Source organism: Dipodomys ordii, unplaced genomic scaffold (genome assembly GCF_000151885.1).
Source record: "Dipodomys ordii isolate 6190 unplaced genomic scaffold, Dord_2.0 Scaffold1, whole genome shotgun sequence".
Lineage (NCBI taxonomy): Eukaryota > Metazoa > Chordata > Mammalia > Rodentia > Heteromyidae > Dipodomys > Dipodomys ordii.
In genome coordinates, this window is record NW_012267217.1 from 63546799 (window position 1) to 63568107 (window position 21309).

Here is a 21309-nt window from a genome sequence, read left to right on the forward strand (position 1 = left end):
CCTGTGCACTGAGTCCCGCCTGCGTGCGGGGCCGCGCCGCGCGTCCTCGCGCTCATCCCACGGTGGTCCTCCCGCCCGCCCGCAGGCCCGACACCCCCTGCCCACCCCTCGCTGAGTGGAGGAGACGTCTGCTGGGGACGGGGTGGGGGCGGCGGCACCCCTCTCCGCGCCCTACCCCTCTGTGTTCTCCCCACTCCGGGCCATCACCTGGTCCCTCCGCGCCCTCTCCCCTCCGCGCCCTCCCCCTCCGTGCCCCCCTCCGTGCCTTTCCCCCTCCTTGCCCTTCCCTCTCCTTGTCCTGCCCCCGTCTCTAGCTCGCCCCTCTCTCTAGCTCTCCCCCCTCGCTAGCTCCCCCCTCTCTCTAGCTTTACCCCCTCTAGTTCTCCCCCTCTCTCTAGCTCTCCCCTGTCTCTAGCTCTCCCCCCTCTCTAGCTCGCCCCCCTCTCTGCCTGCCACTCTTGGGGGGAGGGAACTTGATCATTTGAGGCTCTAATGGAAGCAGAGCGCCTCCCCAGAGCTCTTGGAGCCCAGCCTGGGCCTGGTTTAGAGCAAATGGCAGATGCCAGACTGCGGTTCTAGGGAACCCTGCCCCCCCTTGCTTTTAACCTTTCCCCACAGCTACCTGGGCCACTGCGGCGGCCCTGAGCCCTGTGGCACCTTTTTCTGCCGGTGCACCCCCTCTTCCCCCATCAGGGCAGACCCCATCTGAGGGCTCAGCTTCTCACCCCAGAAGGTGCCCCTCAAGCCCAGGCTGGACCCTGTGGACCAGGGCTGCAGAGGTGACACTTTCAAGGCTGCATTGTATTTCCCTCACCTCAAATAGCAACCAAGCATGCTGCGTGCAAAGACCGAGCTGGGGCCTAGGCAACCTCCCCATCCCCAAGCCAGCTCCTCCCGGACTGCCCTGCTGCCCAGCCAGTCCTTCCAGGGACACTCCAGGGCCAGAGGTGGCCCATCACCCTCTGCAGCCTGTGGGTGCCAGCAAGCTGAGACCCCCCGCTCCAGTGCCCCCCCATGGCTCTGGATGATGGGGGGTGTTGCAGGCCCAGGTGAGAGCTGCAGCCCCTGGGGGTCGCGGCCATTCAAGGCAGGGAGAGGTGGCAGGGCCCAGGCAGCCCGGAGCCCACGGACAGCCCCATGCCCCCTGGCCCTGCGAACCTGCTCTTCTTCAGCAACAGGACAGCCTTGTGCCCCGCACACACCCCTTTCCACGCCCTGCCCACGGAGGCCTCGGCCCTCGCCCACTCTGGGGCCTGCTCTGGCCCCTCTGACCCGAAGGCCACTCCCCCATCCAGCCTGCCACCAGTCGCGTTCTCGCGTGACCTGGGCGATAAAGAGACCTGCCTTCCTTTTACACAGATGCTTCTTTAATGCAGCCAAAAATGATGTTTGCTTTTCTCAGAACCAGAACCATACAGGATGCAGCGACCAATACATTCCCAACAGCACCCGTGGGCTCCCCAGGGGCCGGAAGACACAAGGGACATCCAGCCCCCAGGGGCACCATGGGTGGCCCGGGCCTGCAGCAGGCAGGGCCAGGGCGGGAGGAGGGCAGGAGGGGGGGCTGCACATCAAGCGCCCTCAGGCAGTGGCAGCGCGTCGGTTGTCCTGGCAGACTGATGGCTTGGGGGTGGGGAGGGGACGCGTGCAGGCCTGTGGTCAAACTTCTGCTTGCCCCCTCCCAGGGACCCCTGCGCCCGGGGCCTCTTTGGTCACCTCCTTTGCAGGGGCAGGAGGGAGGCGGAGGTAATGACTCTGTCAGTTCTCTTCTGCCTGGCTCCGTGTGCAAGCGCAAGAGCAAGCGAGGGGCTCAGGCCCTGGGGCACGAGCATTCAGCAGGGCCGGTGGCAGGGGGGAGGCGGGGCAGTGCCCGCTCCTCCACCCCCCCCAGCCCTCCTGGTCTGCCCCCCCACCCCTGCCACATCCCAGCTCTCGGCTCGCGCTGGCCCTGGGGGTCATTGCCGGTTTCTGCTGCCCAGCTTCCGGCGGTCCTTGTTCTGGCTGCGCTGAGGGTCTTCCATCTTGTGGACTCGGAAACATTCCTTGAGGTTCTGGGAGCGGATCTTGGGGTTCAGGATTTCCTCTGTCATGGAGCTGGGGAACCAGCCTCTCTCCTGGTCATGCAGGCGCTCGCCAAAGATCCAACCTGCAAAGAAGCAGGGGCTTGGTCTCCGCGGCTCTGGCGGGGACAGTGCGGGGCCTCCCTCCTCCCCTCCCCCTCAACTCCCGACTGTGAGGAGGAGGCTGCATCGCTCAGCACACCGCTCCTCACACTGGGAGTGGGTGTGCCCCAGCAGCACCTCCCACAAGTGGGGACTGCAAGCTCTGAGTCCTAGGCTGTCCCCCAAGGGGGCCAGGACCCCCCAAAGATCTCCCAGAAAGAGAGTCTGCCAAGAGGCCATGGGCGGCCACTGAGGCTTCAGCGGAGCTGTGAGGTGGCGCTCTTTCAGGCCAAAGCTGGGCAGCGGCCGGCCGAGGCCATCTCCCACAACGCTGGCCACACGCGATCAGAAATGTCTTGGTTTTCTCTTCTGCCTTCTCTCTCCTCCTTTCCCTCCTAGAGGGAGGTGTGTGTATGTGTGTGTGTGTGTGTGCACGTGTGCGTGTACACTCGCCCCAGTACTGGGAATTGAACTCTGGGACTCTTGCCATGGCTGGTGCTCTACCCTTTGATCCACACCTTCACTTTCAGCTTTTTGCTGGTTAATTGGAGAGAAGAGTCTAGCAGATTTGTCTGCTGGGCCGGCTTTGAACTAGGATCCTTAGATTTCGGCTTCCTTAGTAGCTAGGATTAGGCGTGAGCTGGGGAGCAAGTGTCCCCACCCAGGCTGAGGCATCTGGAACCTGGGCACCACACCCCCACGCCCCCCACGGGTCACGCAGGAGAGGCACTGGGCTGTGTGCTCTGGGGGGCATGGAGAGCGGCAGAAGAGCCCTAGCACTTTGGGAACAGGGTCCCCCCCCAAGGGACTTGGTGGAGAAGGGATAAGAGGGAAGGCTTCCGTACAGCCCTGCGAGTTTGAGCTCGAGCAAGGGCAGCATGATTTTAAGAAGGAAAGGGGTGGAGTGGGGGGGGCTGGGAGAGAGCAAGGGATGGGGTGACATTGTCCAAATAGAAATATCCTCTTTACCTGACCTGAGTACTGTGACCCCTTTGTACATAGTAACAATAATAGTAACAATTTAAAAAATGTAAAGAAGGAAAAAGGGGCCAAACACTAGCAGCTACTTCTAGCTGCTCAGGAGGCTGAGAGCAGAAGGATCATGGTTTCAGGCCAACCAGATTTGGGGCTGGGAATGCGGCTTAATGGTAGAATGCTGGCCTAGCATGCATGAAGGCCTGGGTTCCACTCCTCAGCACCACATACACAGAGAGTGCCAGAAATGACGCTGTGGCTTGAGTGGTAGAGTGCTAGCGTTGAGCAGAAGAAGCAAGGGGATAGTGCTCAGGCCCTGAGTTCAAGCCCTGGGACTGGAAAAAAAATAATAAAATAAGCAGATTCATCTTGATGATGTGTTCCTGAAACGCAAATAAGGTGCAATCTCCATGCAGCGCGTAGCCTCACGCACATGGCCCCTCTGCCTCCGAGGAGCACGAGATGCTGCTGATAGGCAGAAGGCAGGTGAGCACACGGCCAGTAGCCAGGGACGAGATACCCGTGTCTCATCAAGGAAACCGGATCTGACAGATGAGCAAGCGCACAGCCCACGCTGTGGACTCTTATCTCCCACAAACAAATCTTTAAGTATGGAGCTGTCAAACATATTAAATGAATACTTATTAATAAATCTCATGTCTCTAGCTCAAAAATAAAAATACCAAATTGTGGTTATTTTTTTAAATAATGTTTTGAAAAATAATTTTTTTTTTTTGCTGGTCCTGGGGCTTGAACTCAGGGCTAGGGCACTGTCCTTGGATTATTTTGCTCAAGGCTAACACTCTATCATTTGAGTCACAACACTACTTCTGGCATTTTCTGGGTAGTTAATTGGAGAGAAGAATCTTACAGACTTTCTTGCCCAGGCTGGCTTTGAACTGTGATCCTTAGATCTTAACCTCCTGAGTAGCTAGGATAACAGGTGTAAGCCACCAGGAGCTGGTTGAAAAAAAATTTTTTTTTGTCAATTATGGGACTTGAACTCTGGATCTGGGTGCTGTCCTTGAGCTCTTAGGCTCAAGGTGAGCGCTCTACCACTTGAGCCACAGCGCCACTTTCAGTTTCCTGGTGGCTAATTGTAGATAAGAGTCTCACGGATTTTCCTGCCCGGACTGGCTTTGAACCACGATCCTTGGAGCTCAGCTTCCTGAGTAGCTAGGATTGCAGGTGTGAGCTACCATCGCCTGGCTGAAAAAATATTTTTGAGGAAATATAAGGCTGTAGGCATGACTCAAGTGGTAGAGCACCAGTTAAACAATCTCAGTGAGCCTAATGCTCTGACTTCAAATCTCAGAAGAAAGAGGAGGAAGAGGAAGAAGAGGAGGAAGAGGAGGAAAATGAGGAAGGGAAGGAGGAGGAAGAGGGGGAGGAAGAAGAGAAAGAAAAGGGGGAAGAGGAGAAGGAAGAAGAGGAAGAGAAGAGGCAGAGGAGAAAGAAGAAGAGGAAGAGGAGGAGAAAGGAGGAGGCAGAGGAAGAGAAGGAGGAGGAAGAGGAGGAGGAAGAAGAGAGAGAAAAGGGGGAAGAGGAGGAGGAAGAGGAGGAAGAGAAGAGGCAGAAGAGAAAGAAGAGGAAGAGGAGGAGAAAGGAGGAAGAGGAAGAGGAAGAGAGGGAGGAGGAAGAGGAGGAAGAAGAGGAAGAGGAGAGGGAAAAAGGAGGAGGAGCTGGTGTTGAGGGGCAGGAACAGGCTTCACAGATGGGCAGGGTGGAAGTGGTGCTGTGGCTCAAGAGGTAGAGCTCACACCTTGAGCAGAAGCAGCTCAGGGACAGTACCGGGGAGGGGGGAGGGGAGGAGGAGCTGGTGGTGGTGGTGGTAGAAGCAGTAGCAGGGTCCAGGGGGGGTGGAGGGGCGGAGTCAGGCCGCGTGAGGCTGTCCTGGCCCTGCCCATCGCATGGGCGAGGCACTATGTGCCAGGCGACCCGCAGCTCTTGCAGCGCATGGTGGCGCCGAGGCCCTTCGGGCGCTGGTCTGAGCCTGGCCGGGAAGCCAGACTGTGCTCCCCACCATAGCACCCCTGGCACCCCGCCCCGCCCGCCCCATCCCTGGGCCTCACCATCCTCGGTTTTTTCTAGGATGTTCAGGATGTCGGCCAGCTCCAGCGTCAGCTCGTCGGGTTGCTGGGCCACGTAGGGGTGCACACACTGGACCTGGGGGCAGTCTGGGGAGGAGAGGTCATGGGTGGCTGAGCGCAAACTGAGGAAGGGCCTAGATGCGGAAGGGCAGAGCTGCAGGGAGGGCAGGGGTGAGGCGGGAGGGGCTCCTCGGAAGGACAGGAGGTTGGCCTCCAGAGGGCTCTGTCCCCTGGGCGTGCGGCGGAGCCCCTGCTATCTGCTGCCCGCGAGTATTTGGGGGTGAGGACAAGCAGGCAGAGACAGGAATAGCAGCTTTCTTGGCAGGCGGGCAGACCTGGTTTCCCCCCAACGCCCACGTTTGCGCCCAAGTGCTTCCTAGTGTGCTGTGGCGCAGCGAGCCCCAGCAGATGCCACCTCTCCCTCCGCCAGCCCCCTGGCCAGGCTCAAGCGGCCATTGTGTGGCGGTGCCCAGCTCTGGGTTAGCGCCAGGATGGGCTGGCAGAGGCGCCACTCACCCAGCAGCCGGGATGTGAAGGAAACAAACTTGGTTCTCCTGTTGGGGGCCAGCGAGGTCATCCATCGCTTCATCTCACTCCTAGAACGGGGACAGGCGAGCACACTGGCCTCAGAGCACAGCAGAACCCCACACGCCTCCCAAGACAGGGCTGTGGCCCCGGAATTAGTGTGGGGGACCCTCACCTGTGGGCTCTTCCCTGGGGAGTGCTCTTAAAAACCAGGCAGGAAGGGGCAGCCCTGCACGCACTCCCCAGCACATCCGTCCTCCCCAGCACATCCATCCTCCCCAGCGGCCGTGCGGAGGAAGCCACAGCTGCGGCAACCCAGGGTGGGGACAGGCCAGACTCCCCTCTCTGTGCAGGGCCGGTTCTGCCTAGGGAGGGCCTGCTGCAGGCCACACCTGCCAGGCGGGTGACCAGAAGCACGCGGCGGGTGGCAGGCACTCACTGGGAGGAGGCCTTCAGCATGTAGGTGGCCTCCCTGTCGTCCGCGTTCTCCAGCAGCCGCAGGATGAACACGTTGGCCAGCGTCTGGCCCTGGTCCTCCAGCTCCTCCACCCGCAGCAGGCCCCTCGGGGCAGAATCAAACACCTGGTACTTGTCTCTGGGGAGCAGGTGGAGGTGGAGTTGGCACGCTGGTCTCTGGAGGGTTCACTGGCTGGGTGGCCGACCTGGCCGCCTGCCCCAGCCACCACTCACCAGCTCTGAAACCCTCCTGCCCCCATGCCTGTCCCACCCCACAGTCTGGAGGGGGTAGGCATGCTGCCCACTCCCCACCTCCCCACCAGCAAATCCTCAATTCACAGGAGGGAAACTGAGGCCAGGGAGGTTCAAGAAAGGCCCAAGGCAGGACAAGAACAGAGAACTTTGCACCTGACTCCAAAGCCCAAGCGTTTTCAGCTGGCCTGGCCTGCCCAGTCCCCTCCCCCCTCAGCCACGGGCAAGGCCCACGGGCCATCAGCTCCGCTCACCCGGGGATCTGCCGGCAGATGACGAGCAGGTCGTTGAAGAGGAACAGGTAGATCTCACGGAAGAGCTTCTTGGTTCGCAGGGTGCGTGAGGTCTTGGGGCCCGACATCTGCTGCAGCTCCCCCTGCTTCAGCAGCCAGCGCGAGTGCGAGATGATGGGCACCGACTGTGGGGGGCATGGCGGTGGCAGGTGGGCGTTAGGTGGGCACCCTGCGCCCTCCCGAAGCTCCCAGAGCCGTGGCTGGAGTGGCACTAGAGTGACAGCGTGTGCGGCCCCTGTGCTCACGGCTACCTGCCAGGCTCCCGGACAAGATGCGGGGCATGGCAGCTGTTATGTGAGAACACGTGTCCGTGCGTGTTGTGTGCAGTGTGTCTGTACGGTGCATATGTAGTCACATGTGAACTTCTGAGCTCTCGAGTCCTTGTGCCTGTGTCCACATGGACTTGTTGATGTGCGTGTGTGTGGAGTCATCCTTGGGCCAGGCTCTGCAGGGTGGGTGTAGTCAGGGGAGAGGTAAGGCTGGGCCCCTGGGGCGATGGGCTGAGATCTGCCACCAGAGGGCGCTCTGTGAAGCGGCCAGTGAAGCGGCCCAGTGAAGCTGCACACCATGAATGCAGCCCAGTAGAGCTCAGCATCCAAACTGGGCATTTTGGTGGGCACCAGATACTCAGGTTCCAGGGGCTCTGGAATGCCTGAAATCTTGTGTAAAATCTGGGGAGATACCTGACAACTTGAGAATCCCCCAGACAGCCTATCACTACCCATAGAGGCTTGAGCTCCAAGTCCACAGGGACACACTGAGCAGGATGCCCCGGGAGGGGGCAGACTGGGCCCCCTGCACCTCTGGGGGAGGTCAGGCACCATCCTCCAGGCCCAGGCTGATTCTGGGACTCCCAGGCTCACCTTGATCTTAAACTCCATCTTCTTCTGAATGCTGATCATCTGCTCCGTGCGGCTCATCTTCCTGACGCCCTCATTGCAGGCCTTCACCACCTGAGGGGAGGAGGGGTATCAGCCCAGGCCCCCCGCCCGGCTGTCCCCTGGCACCTGTGAGCAGGCACTGTCTCTGAACCACTAGTTCCAGATGAGGGGGAGCCCCTGAGGCCTGGGGGACAACTGGTGCGCTGGCCCTGTGAGGCGCAGGCTCTGGAAACCCGTGACAAGGTGGGCCAGGCTGAGGAAGGGCCTGACAGGCCTTGGGCTGGCTTCTCCTTCATGCAGGGGGCACCCAGACACCCCACACCCCTGAGAGGCAGCCTGAAGCCAGAAGGCCTGGTGCCTCTGCTTTTCGAGGCCTTGCTCCACACTGGCTCGGGGTGACGGGGACAGAGCCGGGCTGTGCAGGGGCTCCGTGGGTGTACGTGGCAGAACCCCCTGCCGTGCTGCTCAGTGAGAACACACCACCCACAAAAGCGGCCATCGGAGACAGTCGGTCACAACAGTGGCGACATAGCCGCGTCACCGTGCACAAAACCCACTCTGCAGGCACTAAACCCAGGGTGAGTGTGATGCAGAAGCCCCACGCCCAGCTATATGCACGTGAGTATGTGTGTGTGTGTGTGTGTGTGTGCGCACGCGGAAACACATGACACGGGAGTGTCTGTTTGGGAGAACGAGGGACAGACGGCATGCCGTGTCAGCAGTGATAACAGAAACCACACATCTCTGCTATTTTCTTTCAGCCTTACAAATATTTTTTTTGCATTTTTTCCTATGAAGTATCAATTACTTCTATAAGTGAGAAAAATACCTTCCCCCCTTTTTTTTTGCCAGTCCCAGAACTTGAACTCTGGGCCTGAGTGCTGTCCTGAGCTTTTATCACTTGAGCCACAGCTTCTGTGGCTCCTTTTTCTTCTTTTTTAGTGGTTAATTGGAACTAAGCGTCTCGTGGACTTTCCTGCTCGGGCTGAACTGTGAGCCTCAGATTTCAGCCTCCTGAGTAAAAGTGCTCTCTTTTAAAGAGTTGAATAAGCCAGAACACTCTTCATTAAAAGGACAGCAGCTCACAGGGAAAGCAGCCTGACCCCAGGACTCTCCCAGGCCACAGCGGCTTCCAGCCAGGCTTCCGGGGCGCAGGAGCGAGCCGGTGGCAGCTGCAGGCCCAGGGAGGCCCTGCGTTCTGTGTCTCTCCCAGGCCTTCCTGGCCAGTGCTGCTCAGGCACCAGTGCCAGGATTTCGGTGGCAGCCTGGTCGGCTGAAGGCCGCGGGGGCAGCGCAGGGCAATGGCTGTGCCATGCGAAGCGGTGCTTGTGGACCAATGTGGTCAGACCACATGGATTGCCCACGCAGGGTGGTTTTCTCCACTGGCTGACAAAGGACTCCCCATACCCTGCCCCCATACTCAGGGGGGCAGCGACCCAAACCTGGCTCTCAGCCGCAGCTTTTGGTGGAGCCCAAGCACATCCAGACGGCTTGGATATAGGGCCAGCCACTGCCGGCTGCTCGGGGGATGGGGCTGTTGTCCGGGAAGGCCCAGGACTCCGGGTGGAGCCAGAGAGTCTGGGCTGGGCTCGAGAGCAGCCCCAGACATGGGGCCTGTGGACGGCACAGAGCTCCATGCAGGTGTCACGTCACCCGGGCGTGTGGACAGAGCGGGTGGGAGAGGCGTGGAGGGGGGTGGGGTGGAGAAGCTCTGCTCGAGCCCCGGCAAGGTGCTTTTTGCTCCAATGGCTTTTGTGGATTGCAAACGTGAGTCTGAAAGCAAGCTGCAGGCCCTAAGACACCGACAGAGGGAAGGCAGCCCAGAGGGGGGCAGTGGACACAGGGGACAGCGGGGGCAGCGGGGGGCAGCGGGGACGCACTGGCAGTGGCTGGCTGGGACGCACAGCAGGAGGAAGCAACTCACCATCTCCAGCTCCTTGTGGGCATCCAAGGCGGTACATTCGCGCTCAGACCTCTCTTCTACCCGCTTCAGAATGTTCTAGGCACAGCGACAGGCACCATTATTTCTCATCATTTCTGGCCTTTCCTCTCCCTCCCTCCCCTGCAGTGGCATGTCCCCTGCATGTGCGGTCTGCGCAGTGGCATGATACCCAGAGCCCCGTCTGGGCAGGGGACCCCCGCCAGGCTTGGGGTGGGGGAGGTCCTGTCCCAGCCTTGCCAGGCTGCCGCCAGATCAGCAGGAATGGAAATCTGAACGGGCTTGCCTGGAAGGCTGAGCGCATGCTCCGGCACCTCGAGCTGGGACCCCAGTCCATGTCCGGGAGAGGACCAGTGCGGTCCCCAAGGGACGCTAAAATGCTTCCGGGACCACTCTCCCCTGGGATTGCCACTGGAGGCCGAGTCACGTGGCTCTGAGGCTTTGTTCAGGTGGCACTGTAGGAAGATTCTGCCTGGCACTCCTCCACGTGCCCCGCCTCTGTCCATAAGGCGGGGGGTATCTGAGCACCCCACCGCTCTGGCTGCCAGGCCTGCTGGCAGAGCCCCCTCTCCTCTTCGTGGCCAGTCCAGACAGCCACAGCACCAGTCTGGCGGTGCCAGTTAATTGGGGACGGCATCTTGAGGACTTTCTTAGCTAGGCTGGCTTCAAACCACAATCCTCTGTATCTAAGCTTCCTGGGTAGCGGGGGTTACAGGCGTGAGCCACCAGTCTGGGTTCGTTTCAGATTTTCTAAGTTACAAGCATCCCACGGGGGCCTCCTGCATTCGCTGGTGCTGTAAGTTTGCTTTTACCTTGTGGCTTCCCGCCACCCCTGACATGGACTTTTTCCCATACTCATTTCCTTGATCTTGAACCTCTGGGTCCTTCTTCCCGGCCTGGCCTCTCTTCTTCCACACGGCTGCCTCTGAGCCTGCGGTCTGCCTGGCCCCGGCCTCCCCCGTGTCTCCTGGCTCACCACGTGCAGGCAGGCCACACGGGACCCTTTCAACTGCTCGGCACACACTCTCCTGGCCGGGCCCACGGCCTGCGTGGCCTAGCTACAGCCTCCCTGTTCTCCACACCCCAGCTGGCCCGGCTGGCCCTGTGGCTGCGGCTTTCTTGGCTCCTCTCCTGCCCTGCTCTCTCTTCTCCCTCGTCGCTGTGTCTGGGCTCAGCCTTGGCCTTCTTCTCTCCTTCCTCAGTGGTCTCTTCTGCTAAATACCACCCAGATGCTGACCGAGAGCTCCGTCTCTGATTTCTCCCTTGAACTTGAATACTCAACTGACCACAGTTATACATCACCAGTCCCACACCAAACCCTGGACCCCACCACTGGCAAGTGACCACAAGTCCTGAGCCACTGAGGCTAACGCTGAGGAGTTACTCTTGGGTCCTCATCCTTCCTCTTAGCAAGTCATTGATCTCCGTTCATCTGTTCATTGATTTCCTTCACCCTTTACCCTGCCCCGCCACCACAGCAACTCTTCCTTCCCTGTCCATTCTTGTGTTCCAGCCCTAACTCTCTGCAGTAGCCCCTGAGCACTGACAACTGTCAATCAGATCAGGTGACTCCTGTCTCCAGGGCTGCATTTCACTCCCTGAGCTCCCTGTAGGGCCTCTGACCAGGAATCCTGCTGCTCCGGGGCCTTGTCACTTATTTCCTTCAACACAGACAGTCAACCAGCTGCCTCTTTCACGCTAAGTCTTAGTCTCCATGTTACTGTTGCTTGACTTGAAGGGACCAAGAAAGCTTGACTAACTACCACATCCTGGTTGTGTATGTGTGTGTGTGAGAGAGAGAGAGAGGGAGAGAGAGAGAGAGAGAGAGAAAGAGAGAGAGAGATGTGTGTGTGTGAGAAAGAGAGAGAGAGGGAGAGAGAGAGAGAGACAGAGATTGTCTCCCGTCTGCAGTGTGACTCCTGTGAGCAGAGGCTGAGGTCCCGCTGCTCAAAATGCTCAGAAGACAAGAGGAGCTGAATGAGTGTGTGCTGAACAATGGACTTCCCAGACCAGTCTGCTGCAAAGATTCTTGGGAACACCAGACCAGCATGCGTGTCCCGAGGTACCTGCACCAGGAGCTTGAGGCGCGTGATTCTCTGGAAAGGCAGGATGAGGAAGGAGGAGAAGGGCAGGCCCCTGCACTTGGGGTCGAGTTCAAGCTGTGCGATCAGCTCCCGGAAGGCTGCCTTCTCCTGGCTGGGGAACACAGGGAGTCGGTCTCTGAGCTCTGTTCCTGGGGGCGGGAGGAGGAGGCGCTTCCTCCCCATCCCAGGCCCCCCCCTCCCCAACCCACCAGCTCAGGGGGGAAAAAACACCAAAAAACATGCCGAGCTCTCTCTCTCTCTCTCTCTCTCTTTCTCTCTGGCAAATGAACTGTTCATGTGCAAGTCACACAATAATAGTAGCTTCACGTGCCCAGCCCATGAAGACTTAGCAAATGGTGTAGTGCATGGGGAGGCGAGAATCCCGTGTGGGGCCAGGTCTCTGAGTCACACACACAATTAGATGTTGTCACCCAGCAGGAAGCTGTGGCAAGGTGAACCCACTGAGTGACAGGAACAGGCAGCTGGCTCAAGAGACAGCCTCCAGGACAGCCGGAGCTATTTCCAGCGAGAGGGCTTGGCTGTGGAGGGGCCCGGGGCTGGCCAGGGCCTCTGCTCCCACACATGCTCATCTGGTGCCGCGCCGCTGTGGGGTTCTTGGGTGCTACCATACATGGGCACCTCTTCTGCTGGATACTTGTCTTCTCAGTGTTTGATCTCAAAAATGGAACCCAGATTCCTTCCGAGTCCAACGTGCTCACACTTAGGGGTGAACACCAGACATGCATTTACTTTACATCTACAGTCAACTGCACGTGCGTGCGCATGCACACAGGGCCGATTATATGTCATGCTCAGAGCTATGTGAACGCTGGACCTGCACTCGGCAACATCCCCGCACGCATGGAAGCTGTGGGGAGCCCTGGATGGCTCCAGGAACCGAGCCTGGAGCCAGCAACCCAGAGAAACAGCTTCCCCCAGCCTCCCTCACGATGCTTTTCTTCACTTTAGCAACTGCCCATTGAGCACCGATGGTGACCTTCACACCAGTGCTGCACCGCAGCTGCTGTCACCGCTGGCCGGCTCCCTCAAACCTGTGTGGGTCCCTGTCCTACACAACCCCTGACCTTGCCTTTGCTCTGGGGACCTACCCCTACCCCGGGCCAATGGTCTCCGTGTGTCCCATACTGCACGCCTATTCCTCCTTCCACTAGTAATGTGGAAAATGACCACTCACAAAGTCCTTCGATGCCTCCACTAGAGCCAGGAGCCCTTTGGCTAAATCCTGGCCCCTTCGTCATGGTACCCAACACGAAGAATTCAAGAGACAAGTTGACTGAAAAATGATCGTGTCATCTAAAATCCCAAAGAAGGGGGCAGATGGACAGTCGCTCGAGGTCCCTGCTGATGACCAGCAAGCTCCTTCCTTGCCCTCACCACGCATCCAAACCCACCTTTCTGGTGCTGGCCTCAGCCTCTTTCTTAATCTCGCAGAACCTCGCTGGCTGGGCTGGACATGGATCTGGGGGACTAGGGCTGACTCTTGGGATCCAAGCTTGCTAGTGATGCCAACATAACTGGGAAACATGCCTGGTCCAGATACTGTCACCAGCCCGGCCCTGCGGAGGTGCAGGATGGAGGCGCCGCCCCCTGGGAGGGCAGCGGCCCCTCCGGCCGCCTGTGGAGCGGGCGGGGCACTCACAGCAGCTGCTTGTACGTCCTCTCCTGGTAGGTCTGGTTGCTGACGTAGGTGATGTAGACAGAGAAGTGGTCGGCCGCGTAGTGGTGCACGATGTCGCACACATCCGAGATGACGATGTTCTCCTCCATGCGGCGCTCCAGCTCCAGCAGGAAGCTGCAAGCGGCAGCAGGGGCGGAGGGGTCGGGAATGGCTCCCCTCGCTGGGTTTAGCCAGCACACAAAGTGGCGTGGGGGGAGGGTATGTGCGGGCGCCACCCGGGCCCCTCAGGGATTCCTGTGCGGCATTGGTGGGTGACAGGGTCAGGGGTATTGAAGGGACGGGGAGCAGGGCAAGAGCTTCAGCCCTGCGGCACGCACTGGTGTGCATAGAGGGGATGAATAGGAGTTTGCTTTGGGATGGGCTGCCAGAGGGGTGGGGACGGGCTGAACCTGGACCGCAGCCCGTGTGCCATCAGTGTCTCTACTTCTATGTGTTTAGAATTGTCTACCACAGCCAGGCGCTGGTGGCTCATGCCTGTAATCCTAGCTACTCAGGAGGCTGAGATCTGAGGATCGCGGTTCAAAGCCAGCCTGGGCAGGAGAGACTGTGAGACTCCTATCTCCAATAAACCACCAGAAAACCGGAAGTGGTACTGTAGCTCAAGTGGTAGAGTGCTCGCCTTGAGCTGAAGAGCTGAGGGACAGCGCTCAGGCCCAGAGTTCAAGCCCCACGACCGACAAAAAAAAAAAAAAGAATTGTCCACCACAAACTAGCAATCAGTGCGTAAACAACACATGTGGCAGCAGAGGCTCAGGGATCTCACTGCCCTGGCTTCCGGGAGCCGTCACCCCAAACTCAACGATGGGGTTGCACTCAGAGGGAGGGGTGCTCCAGAGTCTGTGGCATCCCCAAGAGTTACGTGATGATACTACCCCCGCGGGGGGTGGGGGTGGACACTGGCTCTACTACCTGAGCACAACAGGCTGGCCGCCCATCCCTGGGGACTGCTCTCTCCACACCCCATGGGCGGCAGCGAATTGCTCAGTGGGCACGTTCCCCTGGGGCACTGCCACAGAACCCACTGTGGGCCTCACGGGCTGAGGAGCGCTGGGCGAGAGGCTCTGACGGGCAGGAGGGTCTTCCAGTTCACTGGTGCTGATGGGAAGGGACTGGAATACCCCTGGATACCCTGCTGAAGGGCATGGCGATCCTTGGGGCAATTGTATTTTATCCTAGGGAAGTCTTGACATTCGAAGTTCAGAAACGCGTGTTAGAGGACGCTCGTCCGGCTCAGCATGCTGGGCGGGGAGGAGCACTCACCGCTCGCTAACGGCCATGACGTCCAGGACGTTGGAGAAGAGGATGTGGGCCTCGGACGGGTGCAGGATCTTCTTCAGCCGCTCGTTCTCCATGAAGTGGGACACCAGCAGGTTCAGGCTCTTGTAGTAGGAGGCCTCGGAGGTGACGAGCTCGAACATGGCCTGTGTTGGGGAGACAGAGGGCCCCGTCAGAGTACGGCCAGGAAGGCCAAGCATGCTCAGCCACAGGAGCACAGACAAGACGTGAGGATTGGGCATTCCCCTGCGGAGCCCAGCCGCACCCCACCGCTGCTGGCCTGTGCCTGTGCGGAGGGGACGACGCCCCTCCCTTGGGAAGCTCCCAGACTGCCCTGCCGTCCCCTGGGGACAAGCCAAGCTCCACGAGGTGCAGCAGAGCTAGGCCGCAGCCACAGGATGCCAGCCCGCATGGGCAGTGCAGAGACCGACAGACGTGGTGGGAAGGTGGGCAGATGGAGGGGAGCCCTGTCTTTCCACACTTAGAAAAACCTCTGATAGGCAACAGGGTCCAGGTAGCGAGGGTAGGCTATGGGGTGTTCTACCACTTGAGTCATGGCTCCACTTCCAGCTTTTTATTTTGTAGTTGAGTGGAGATAAGAGTCTCACGGGTTTTCCTGTCAGAGTTGGCTTTGAACCTTCATCCTCAGATCTCAACCTCCTGAGTAGCTAGGATGACAGGTGTGAGCCACTGGTGCTTGGCGACTCCTTTCTCCTAATCTTCTGATTTGGACATTTAATAATGAGCCTGTATTATTCCTTTTAGGGTCTGATTTTATTTTCAATATAGCAGTTTCTGTTTTGAAAAAGAAAGACACTCATCATCTACAAAGGGTATGCCTTTCTTCTGTCAAGATGAAGACTTGCCTACTGGAGCTACAAACACAATGAAACAGAGCGAGCTCTTCCCTCAGGTGTGTCTCACGGCCTGGGAGCAGGCCCGGGCTCAGCACCTTCTCTGCGTCCAGCGGGCCTTCCGGAGAAGAGCAGCCTGCACTGCCGCCTGCCTCTCCCCAGCATCCCCATCCCTTCAAGGCCCCCACAAAAGCTGTGCCCCGTCCTGCCCCCAGCACCCTGAGTGTGGCCTGGTGCAGAGATGGGGCCATTAGCTATGCATACTCTTGAGGTTTAGACCATCCTGAATTTGGGGTGAGCTCTGTCCAGTGCCCGGCATCTCCATGATGGAGATGCCGAGGAGATGGGGCACAGATGGCAGCCAAGACAGGGATCACCTGGCCATGAGCCAAGGACCTCTGGGAGCCACGAGGAGGAATTCTCCCCAGAGCCCCGCCAGCACCTCCTCTAGAGGCTTCTGACCTCTGCACCTTTGGGGCAGTGAGTTTCTGTCATCCTATGGCACCTAGTTTGTGGTGATTTCTCGCAGAAGTCCTCAGCAACCAATCTAGCCAGGTAGAGGTGGGGGGGGCGCAGTCAGCACCATGATGAGCATGCTCCTGTTTCTCCCCTGGGGTCTGCACGTGGAGGGAGGGGCGGAGGCTGGCGTGGTTCCCAGAGCACATGGACACCGGGGACCAGGGTCCCCCAGGAAGGAGGAGCTCAAGCTTCCATTTTACCAAAAGAAACAGAATCCTCAAAGCCACATTGACCTAAAGCTGGAGGAGCCAAGATGCAGCCTTTAGGGTGCTCCGGGTTTGGGGCTCTGCCGGACCCCTAGGCCAGGCTGAGCCGCAGCCAAGCTGGGGTTCGCTGGGCATTTGTAGTCCCTCTTTCCCATGAAGCCCTGTCAGCCAGCCAGCCTGGCGAGGCACTTCACAATGAGAAGCATGTTGGCACACTGCCACGGTGAGGTCCCGGGGCAAGCTGCCGCTCCCAGACCCTGGGCCCGTGCAGCGCCCCCTGCCGCTGACCGTGACGTCAGAGCTGCTGAGGGGGCGGAAAGGAGCCCACGGCCCCTGTAAGCAAGCGCCTCGCCTAGCTAAAACCACACAGCTTCTCCATGAGCGTGGCCCTTGGCCTCCTGAGCACTGGAAGTAGACTCTGGTATGCCCAGCTGCCTGTGCCCAGCCAGGACAAGTGGCCACAGGACACCAAGTGTCCAGGAAGCACTCTGCTATGGTGCTACCAGGCGTCCACCTCCTCGCTGCTGAGCTGAAGTTTCTCAGGCGAATGCCAAGCTTCCACCCTCCTAGGCAGCACAGGGCACAGTCCCTGCTGGTAGGGGCAGCAGTCAGCCACTTAAACTGCCTCTGGGCATCTGTCGGAGACCCCTGGGGACCGACGCACGCTCCGCCCTGGCTGGCCGCCTCCCAGGGTCCCTGCCTGGTGGCATCTTTGTCCTGATGTCAATGGAGACAGGGTCAGGAGGGGCCCAGCCTCTCAGCAGCTGGCACACAGCAGGCTTCGGCCTGAATCACTGCTAATTGATCCTGGCTGAGTCCATTCTGCCATGGCTCTCCCCCTTGCTACCCATTTATAGGCCGTTAGTCATCTGTGAATTGTCCTTCCACGGTGTTTTCCATTGTCTCCTCCTTATCAATACTCCAGTCTTCCCAGAGCCACCCACCCCTCCTCCACACACCCTGTCATCCAGGGCCTGGTGTGTGTGTGCCTCTGTGTGTGTGCATGTACGTGTGCATGTGTGTGTATGTGTGTGTGTGTGTAGAGTATGGTTTGGAGGTGAAGTTCCTCCAAAGGCTCATGTGTTGAAGGCTTGGTCCCCAGCTGGTGAGGAACTGGAGGAAACAAGCCACTGGGGGCGTGTCCTCTGGATTGCACCCTGAGCTATCCCGCCGCCCGCCCCCTCTCAGGTGTTCATCACTTTCATCATACACTGTGTGTGTGTGTGTGAGCACGCATGAAATGAGTGTGAGTGAGTGCAAGCAAGTAGGAATGGGAAGGAATGAACATACCTAAGGGTGGACATGAACATGTCTGTGTGAGTGCACAGGTGAGTGTGTAAGAATGAGCCTGATGGGAGGGAGTAGGGGTGAGTGTGAACCAGGGTGTAGGAGGGGCTATGTGCGCACACTCACGCCCGTCCTGAGGCTGCCCTGGCCTTGCTCCGCGTCCCGTGGCTGCGCTGTGGGCCAGGCTGCCGGACCTTCTTCACAGGGAATAAGACTGACCCAAATTTTATGAATTGCCGCTTGCTCTGGGCTACCTGCCCGATGGCCGCCAGTCTCCTGTGTCCTCCTGGGATTTTCCACCACGGCTACTACCAAGCTGTCACCCCAGAGTCCTAGGGTAACACCAGGTCGGCCAGGGCTCCTGCGGGGCCCTCACGCGTGGCTTTCGCTGGGACACGTCTGTCACTGTGGGCAGTCTTGGGGACACCAAGGGCTGCCAGCATGAGCGATCGCCGTTGGAACCTGAGTATCCGGGTGTGCGACATGGGAACACAGCCCTGTCTCCTCAGCAGCGGCTCAGCCGGGAGCTCCCCGCCGCAGAGCGCCCGCCTTCCCTGATGGGAGAGAGTTGGTGGGGCGCAGGACTGGGGTGGAGGGCTCCACACGGGTGCCACAGTCCAGCGAGGGGCCAGAGGCACCGGTTTGTACTTTGAGGGGAGGATGGACGGCAGGGGTGGGGTGCAGGGGAGACAAAAGGGGATTGCGGCGGCGGCTTAGCTCAAAGCACCTGCTCTGCCTTCCCACACAGCCTGTGGAAGGGCCACACCCTTGTCCCCGCTAGGTGCAGACAGTCTCGAGGGGATTAGATTTGTCTCTGACACAGTGAGGGGCATCGCCCTCTATGCAGCCTGCCTCGGTGTGGGGGAGGCCCAGGACGGAGGCCAGAGGCCAGGGAGCAGGCCCATCCTGTGACACAGCCCAGCCCCGGAGCCTGGGTGTGAGGCCCAGAGACAGAGGACACCCCAACTCTGCAGCAGCAGCAGGGGATGACGCAGAGGCACCCCAAGAATCCCTGAGGAAGAACCTGCCTCTGATGGACGAGAGCCCTGCACTCCATGCACAGGCGGCCGGTGTGCTCTACGCTGGGCTGGGTCCCTGCCACGCTCTCCGGGCAGTGTCCACCCCACCACGCTCTCTGGGCTGTGTCCACGCCTGCTCCTGCCGCCCAGCTGTGTCTCCAGAATCAGCAGAGCTCAAGGGGGGCCTCGGCCTCCCACCTTCTCCTAGAGTCCAGAGCAACATGGAGCCCTGGCTGGGGCTTCCCCAGCCTTAGGAGGACAGGGGAGGGGGCAGGCGTCTATGAGGGTCAGAGTTCAGATCCTGAAATTTGTCCCGGCCGGATGAGGGAAGCGCGGGGCCTGGCCCCAGATGCTCTTGGGAAGCTGGAAGGAAGTTGGGTCCCTGGGGTGTGATCAAAAGAGACTGTGGGACCCCTGCCCCTTCCTTCCTCTGCTTCCTAGAGGCCTCGAGGTGGAGCAGCTTCACCCCAGCCCACACCCCGCACCAAACAACAAACAGACCACCTGGCCACGAGACAAGTCAAAATACAAGTCCACACCTCCTGCAAGCTTGGCTTATCCCAGCTATTTTGTCACAGGTAGAGAACGCGGGCATGCACAGCGTGTGAGAGGAGGCTCACCAGAAACCAACCCTGCCGGCACCTCAACCCTAGAAGGCCGCACCCCTGAACTGCAGGGAAGCAAGTATCTGCTGTCCGTTGGGGCCACTGAGCTGAGACCGCCTGACCCCTCACCAGCCCCAAGAACGCCTCCTCTGTGGCTCCGGCCTCTGGGACGATCCAACAAAAAACCACCCCTCACTGTCCCCACCGCCAACACTACTTGGGAAGCGCTGATTCCGCACTGGCCCACCCCGCCCCCAAGCAGACGTCCCTGTGATTCGCCAAGGCCTCTGCCACCGCCCCCCCCCCCCAGCCTCAGGCAGGACCTCTCTCCCCTCACTGAGAAGAGCGCTCCCTGCAGTTTCCAAGCTCTTGCTCCTCCCTTTCCTCGGCTGGCTCCCTTCCTTTCCCACAGGAAGCGGGGCCAGCACCTCGGGAGGGCTGCAGGTTAGGAAGAAACCTCTGGAAAGGTGGGATGGTACAGGGTGGAAAACACCCGGCAGTATGTCTGTGAACGGCCAGCAGGGGCGCAAGTGAGCAGCCTTGACTGGGTCCTGGAGCCAGGCCAGGGTCTGGGTAGGGGCCATGATGCCCACCACCCGCACAGGTTTAAACCCCAGTTGTAGCAAGGCCATGCTGGCCAGCGGTGTGCTCTCTAGCTGAGCCGGCTGATAACTGGCAAAAGCGCATAGACTGCAACAGGTATAAATAAAAATCCCGGACACACCAGAAAGCACATTCTGCCTCACTCGCAGAGAGACAAATGCAGATGAAAACCATGGCCCAGGGCTGGGAAGGTGGCTCAGTGGTAGAGTGCTTGCCTTGCATGCCTGAGGCCCTGGGTTCGATTCCTCAGCACCATATAAGCAAAAAGAAAAAAGCCAGAAGTGGCGCTGTGGCTCAAGTGGTAGAGTGCTAGCCTTGAGCACAGAGAGGCTCAGGCCCAGGCCCTGAGTTCAAGCCCAGGACTGGCAATAAAATAAAATATATATTATTCAGTGAGGGTAAATAATATAATAGTAAATGGTAACTAAATAGTAAATGGTAACTATTATGTTAGTTACCATGATTTAAGGGTTTGGTTTCGTTCAGTTTGTTTGTAGTAATGGAAATAGAGCCTAGCCCCTCTCACGCTGGGCAATTTCAGTTCTTAAGTGCAACCTATCATATGAAAACCCTAAGAAATTTCCCTCTAAAATGGTTAGCTTTTGGGGTGGGGATGGGAATGGGGAATGTGGGGGGAGTGGGGGAAGAAGGAAGAAAAGCAAATACATGTAAGGTCTAAGTTGTGAAACAGGTTGAAACCCAACAGAGCTCAAAACTCCGATTTCAGAGGCTGAGAGCCTCACACTGCACGGGCGACACCCGGACCTCTGCTGGCTCACTCCCCAGCTGGACGAGGCCGAGTCCTGTCTGGGCCTGCTGGGGCCTTGCCACCGCCCCCAGTGCCAGCCTGGCAGTCGCCCCACCGGTGTGCATCCTTGTATTCCTGTTCCCCTGGAGATGCTCAAAACACCTCTCCTGGAACTCTTCCCCAGTTCTCCATAACCACCAATCAGGGCCAGAGTTTCTCCATCTCCCAGACAGGGCCCTGCCTGTGACTAAGGAGACGCCCACCATGGCAGAGGCGTGGCTGCTCCAGCTACATCTGGCTTCCTCTTCATGTCTCCCCATGCCAGCACAAACCAAGTCCATTCTGGGCCTTTGCTGGCCGGAGACGAGTCCCCATTCTCCCCATCACACTCCTCCCTTTGCTCTTTCTGTTGCTCTCAGGGCCATTCCACGCGCCACCCCTCCCACCGTCTTCCAGAAAACTCCCTTTAGAGAACCTGCTTCCTCATCTTTTAATTTGAATATATCCTAGTCATTTTCTACAACTGTCTTGTTCTCAACCAGTGATTCAAAAAACATCCCCCAATCCTGGTACTAGGATCTCACATTTGTAATCATAGCTACTCAGGAGGCTGAGATCCAGAGGATCATGGTTTGAAGCCACTCTGGGCAGAAAAGTCCTTAAGATTCTTGTCTCTAATTAACTATCAAAAAAGCCAGGCTGAGTGGAACTATGGCTCAAGAAGTAGAGTGCCAGCCTTGAGTGATAAAAGCTAAGGGACAATGCCCAGGTCCTGAGTTCAAGCCCTATACAGGAAAACACACACACACACACACACACACACACACACACACACAC

At 58.8% G+C, this 21309-nt stretch overlaps 1 protein-coding gene across 1 annotated transcript in view; it reads right to left on the reverse strand.

The window, feature by feature from the left end:
- Positions 1-1905: 1905 nt before the first annotated feature.
- The window catches only part of Ngef (neuronal guanine nucleotide exchange factor), a 64942-nt gene continuing 45538 nt past the window's right edge, over positions 1906-21309 (reverse strand). Inside the window, exons 5-14 of the mRNA XM_013034149.1 lie at positions 14617-14777; positions 13318-13470; positions 11640-11769; positions 9559-9633; positions 7617-7706; positions 6715-6878; positions 6192-6347; positions 5744-5823; positions 5210-5314; positions 1906-2146 (exon numbers count right to left, since the gene is read on the reverse strand). Of these exons, the coding sequence (XP_012889603.1) occupies positions 1956-2146; positions 5210-5314; positions 5744-5823; positions 6192-6347; positions 6715-6878; positions 7617-7706; positions 9559-9633; positions 11640-11769; positions 13318-13470; positions 14617-14777 (1305 nt within the window). The 3' untranslated portion in view covers positions 1906-1955. The remainder of the gene's footprint in view (positions 2147-5209; positions 5315-5743; positions 5824-6191; positions 6348-6714; positions 6879-7616; positions 7707-9558; positions 9634-11639; positions 11770-13317; positions 13471-14616; positions 14778-21309) is intronic.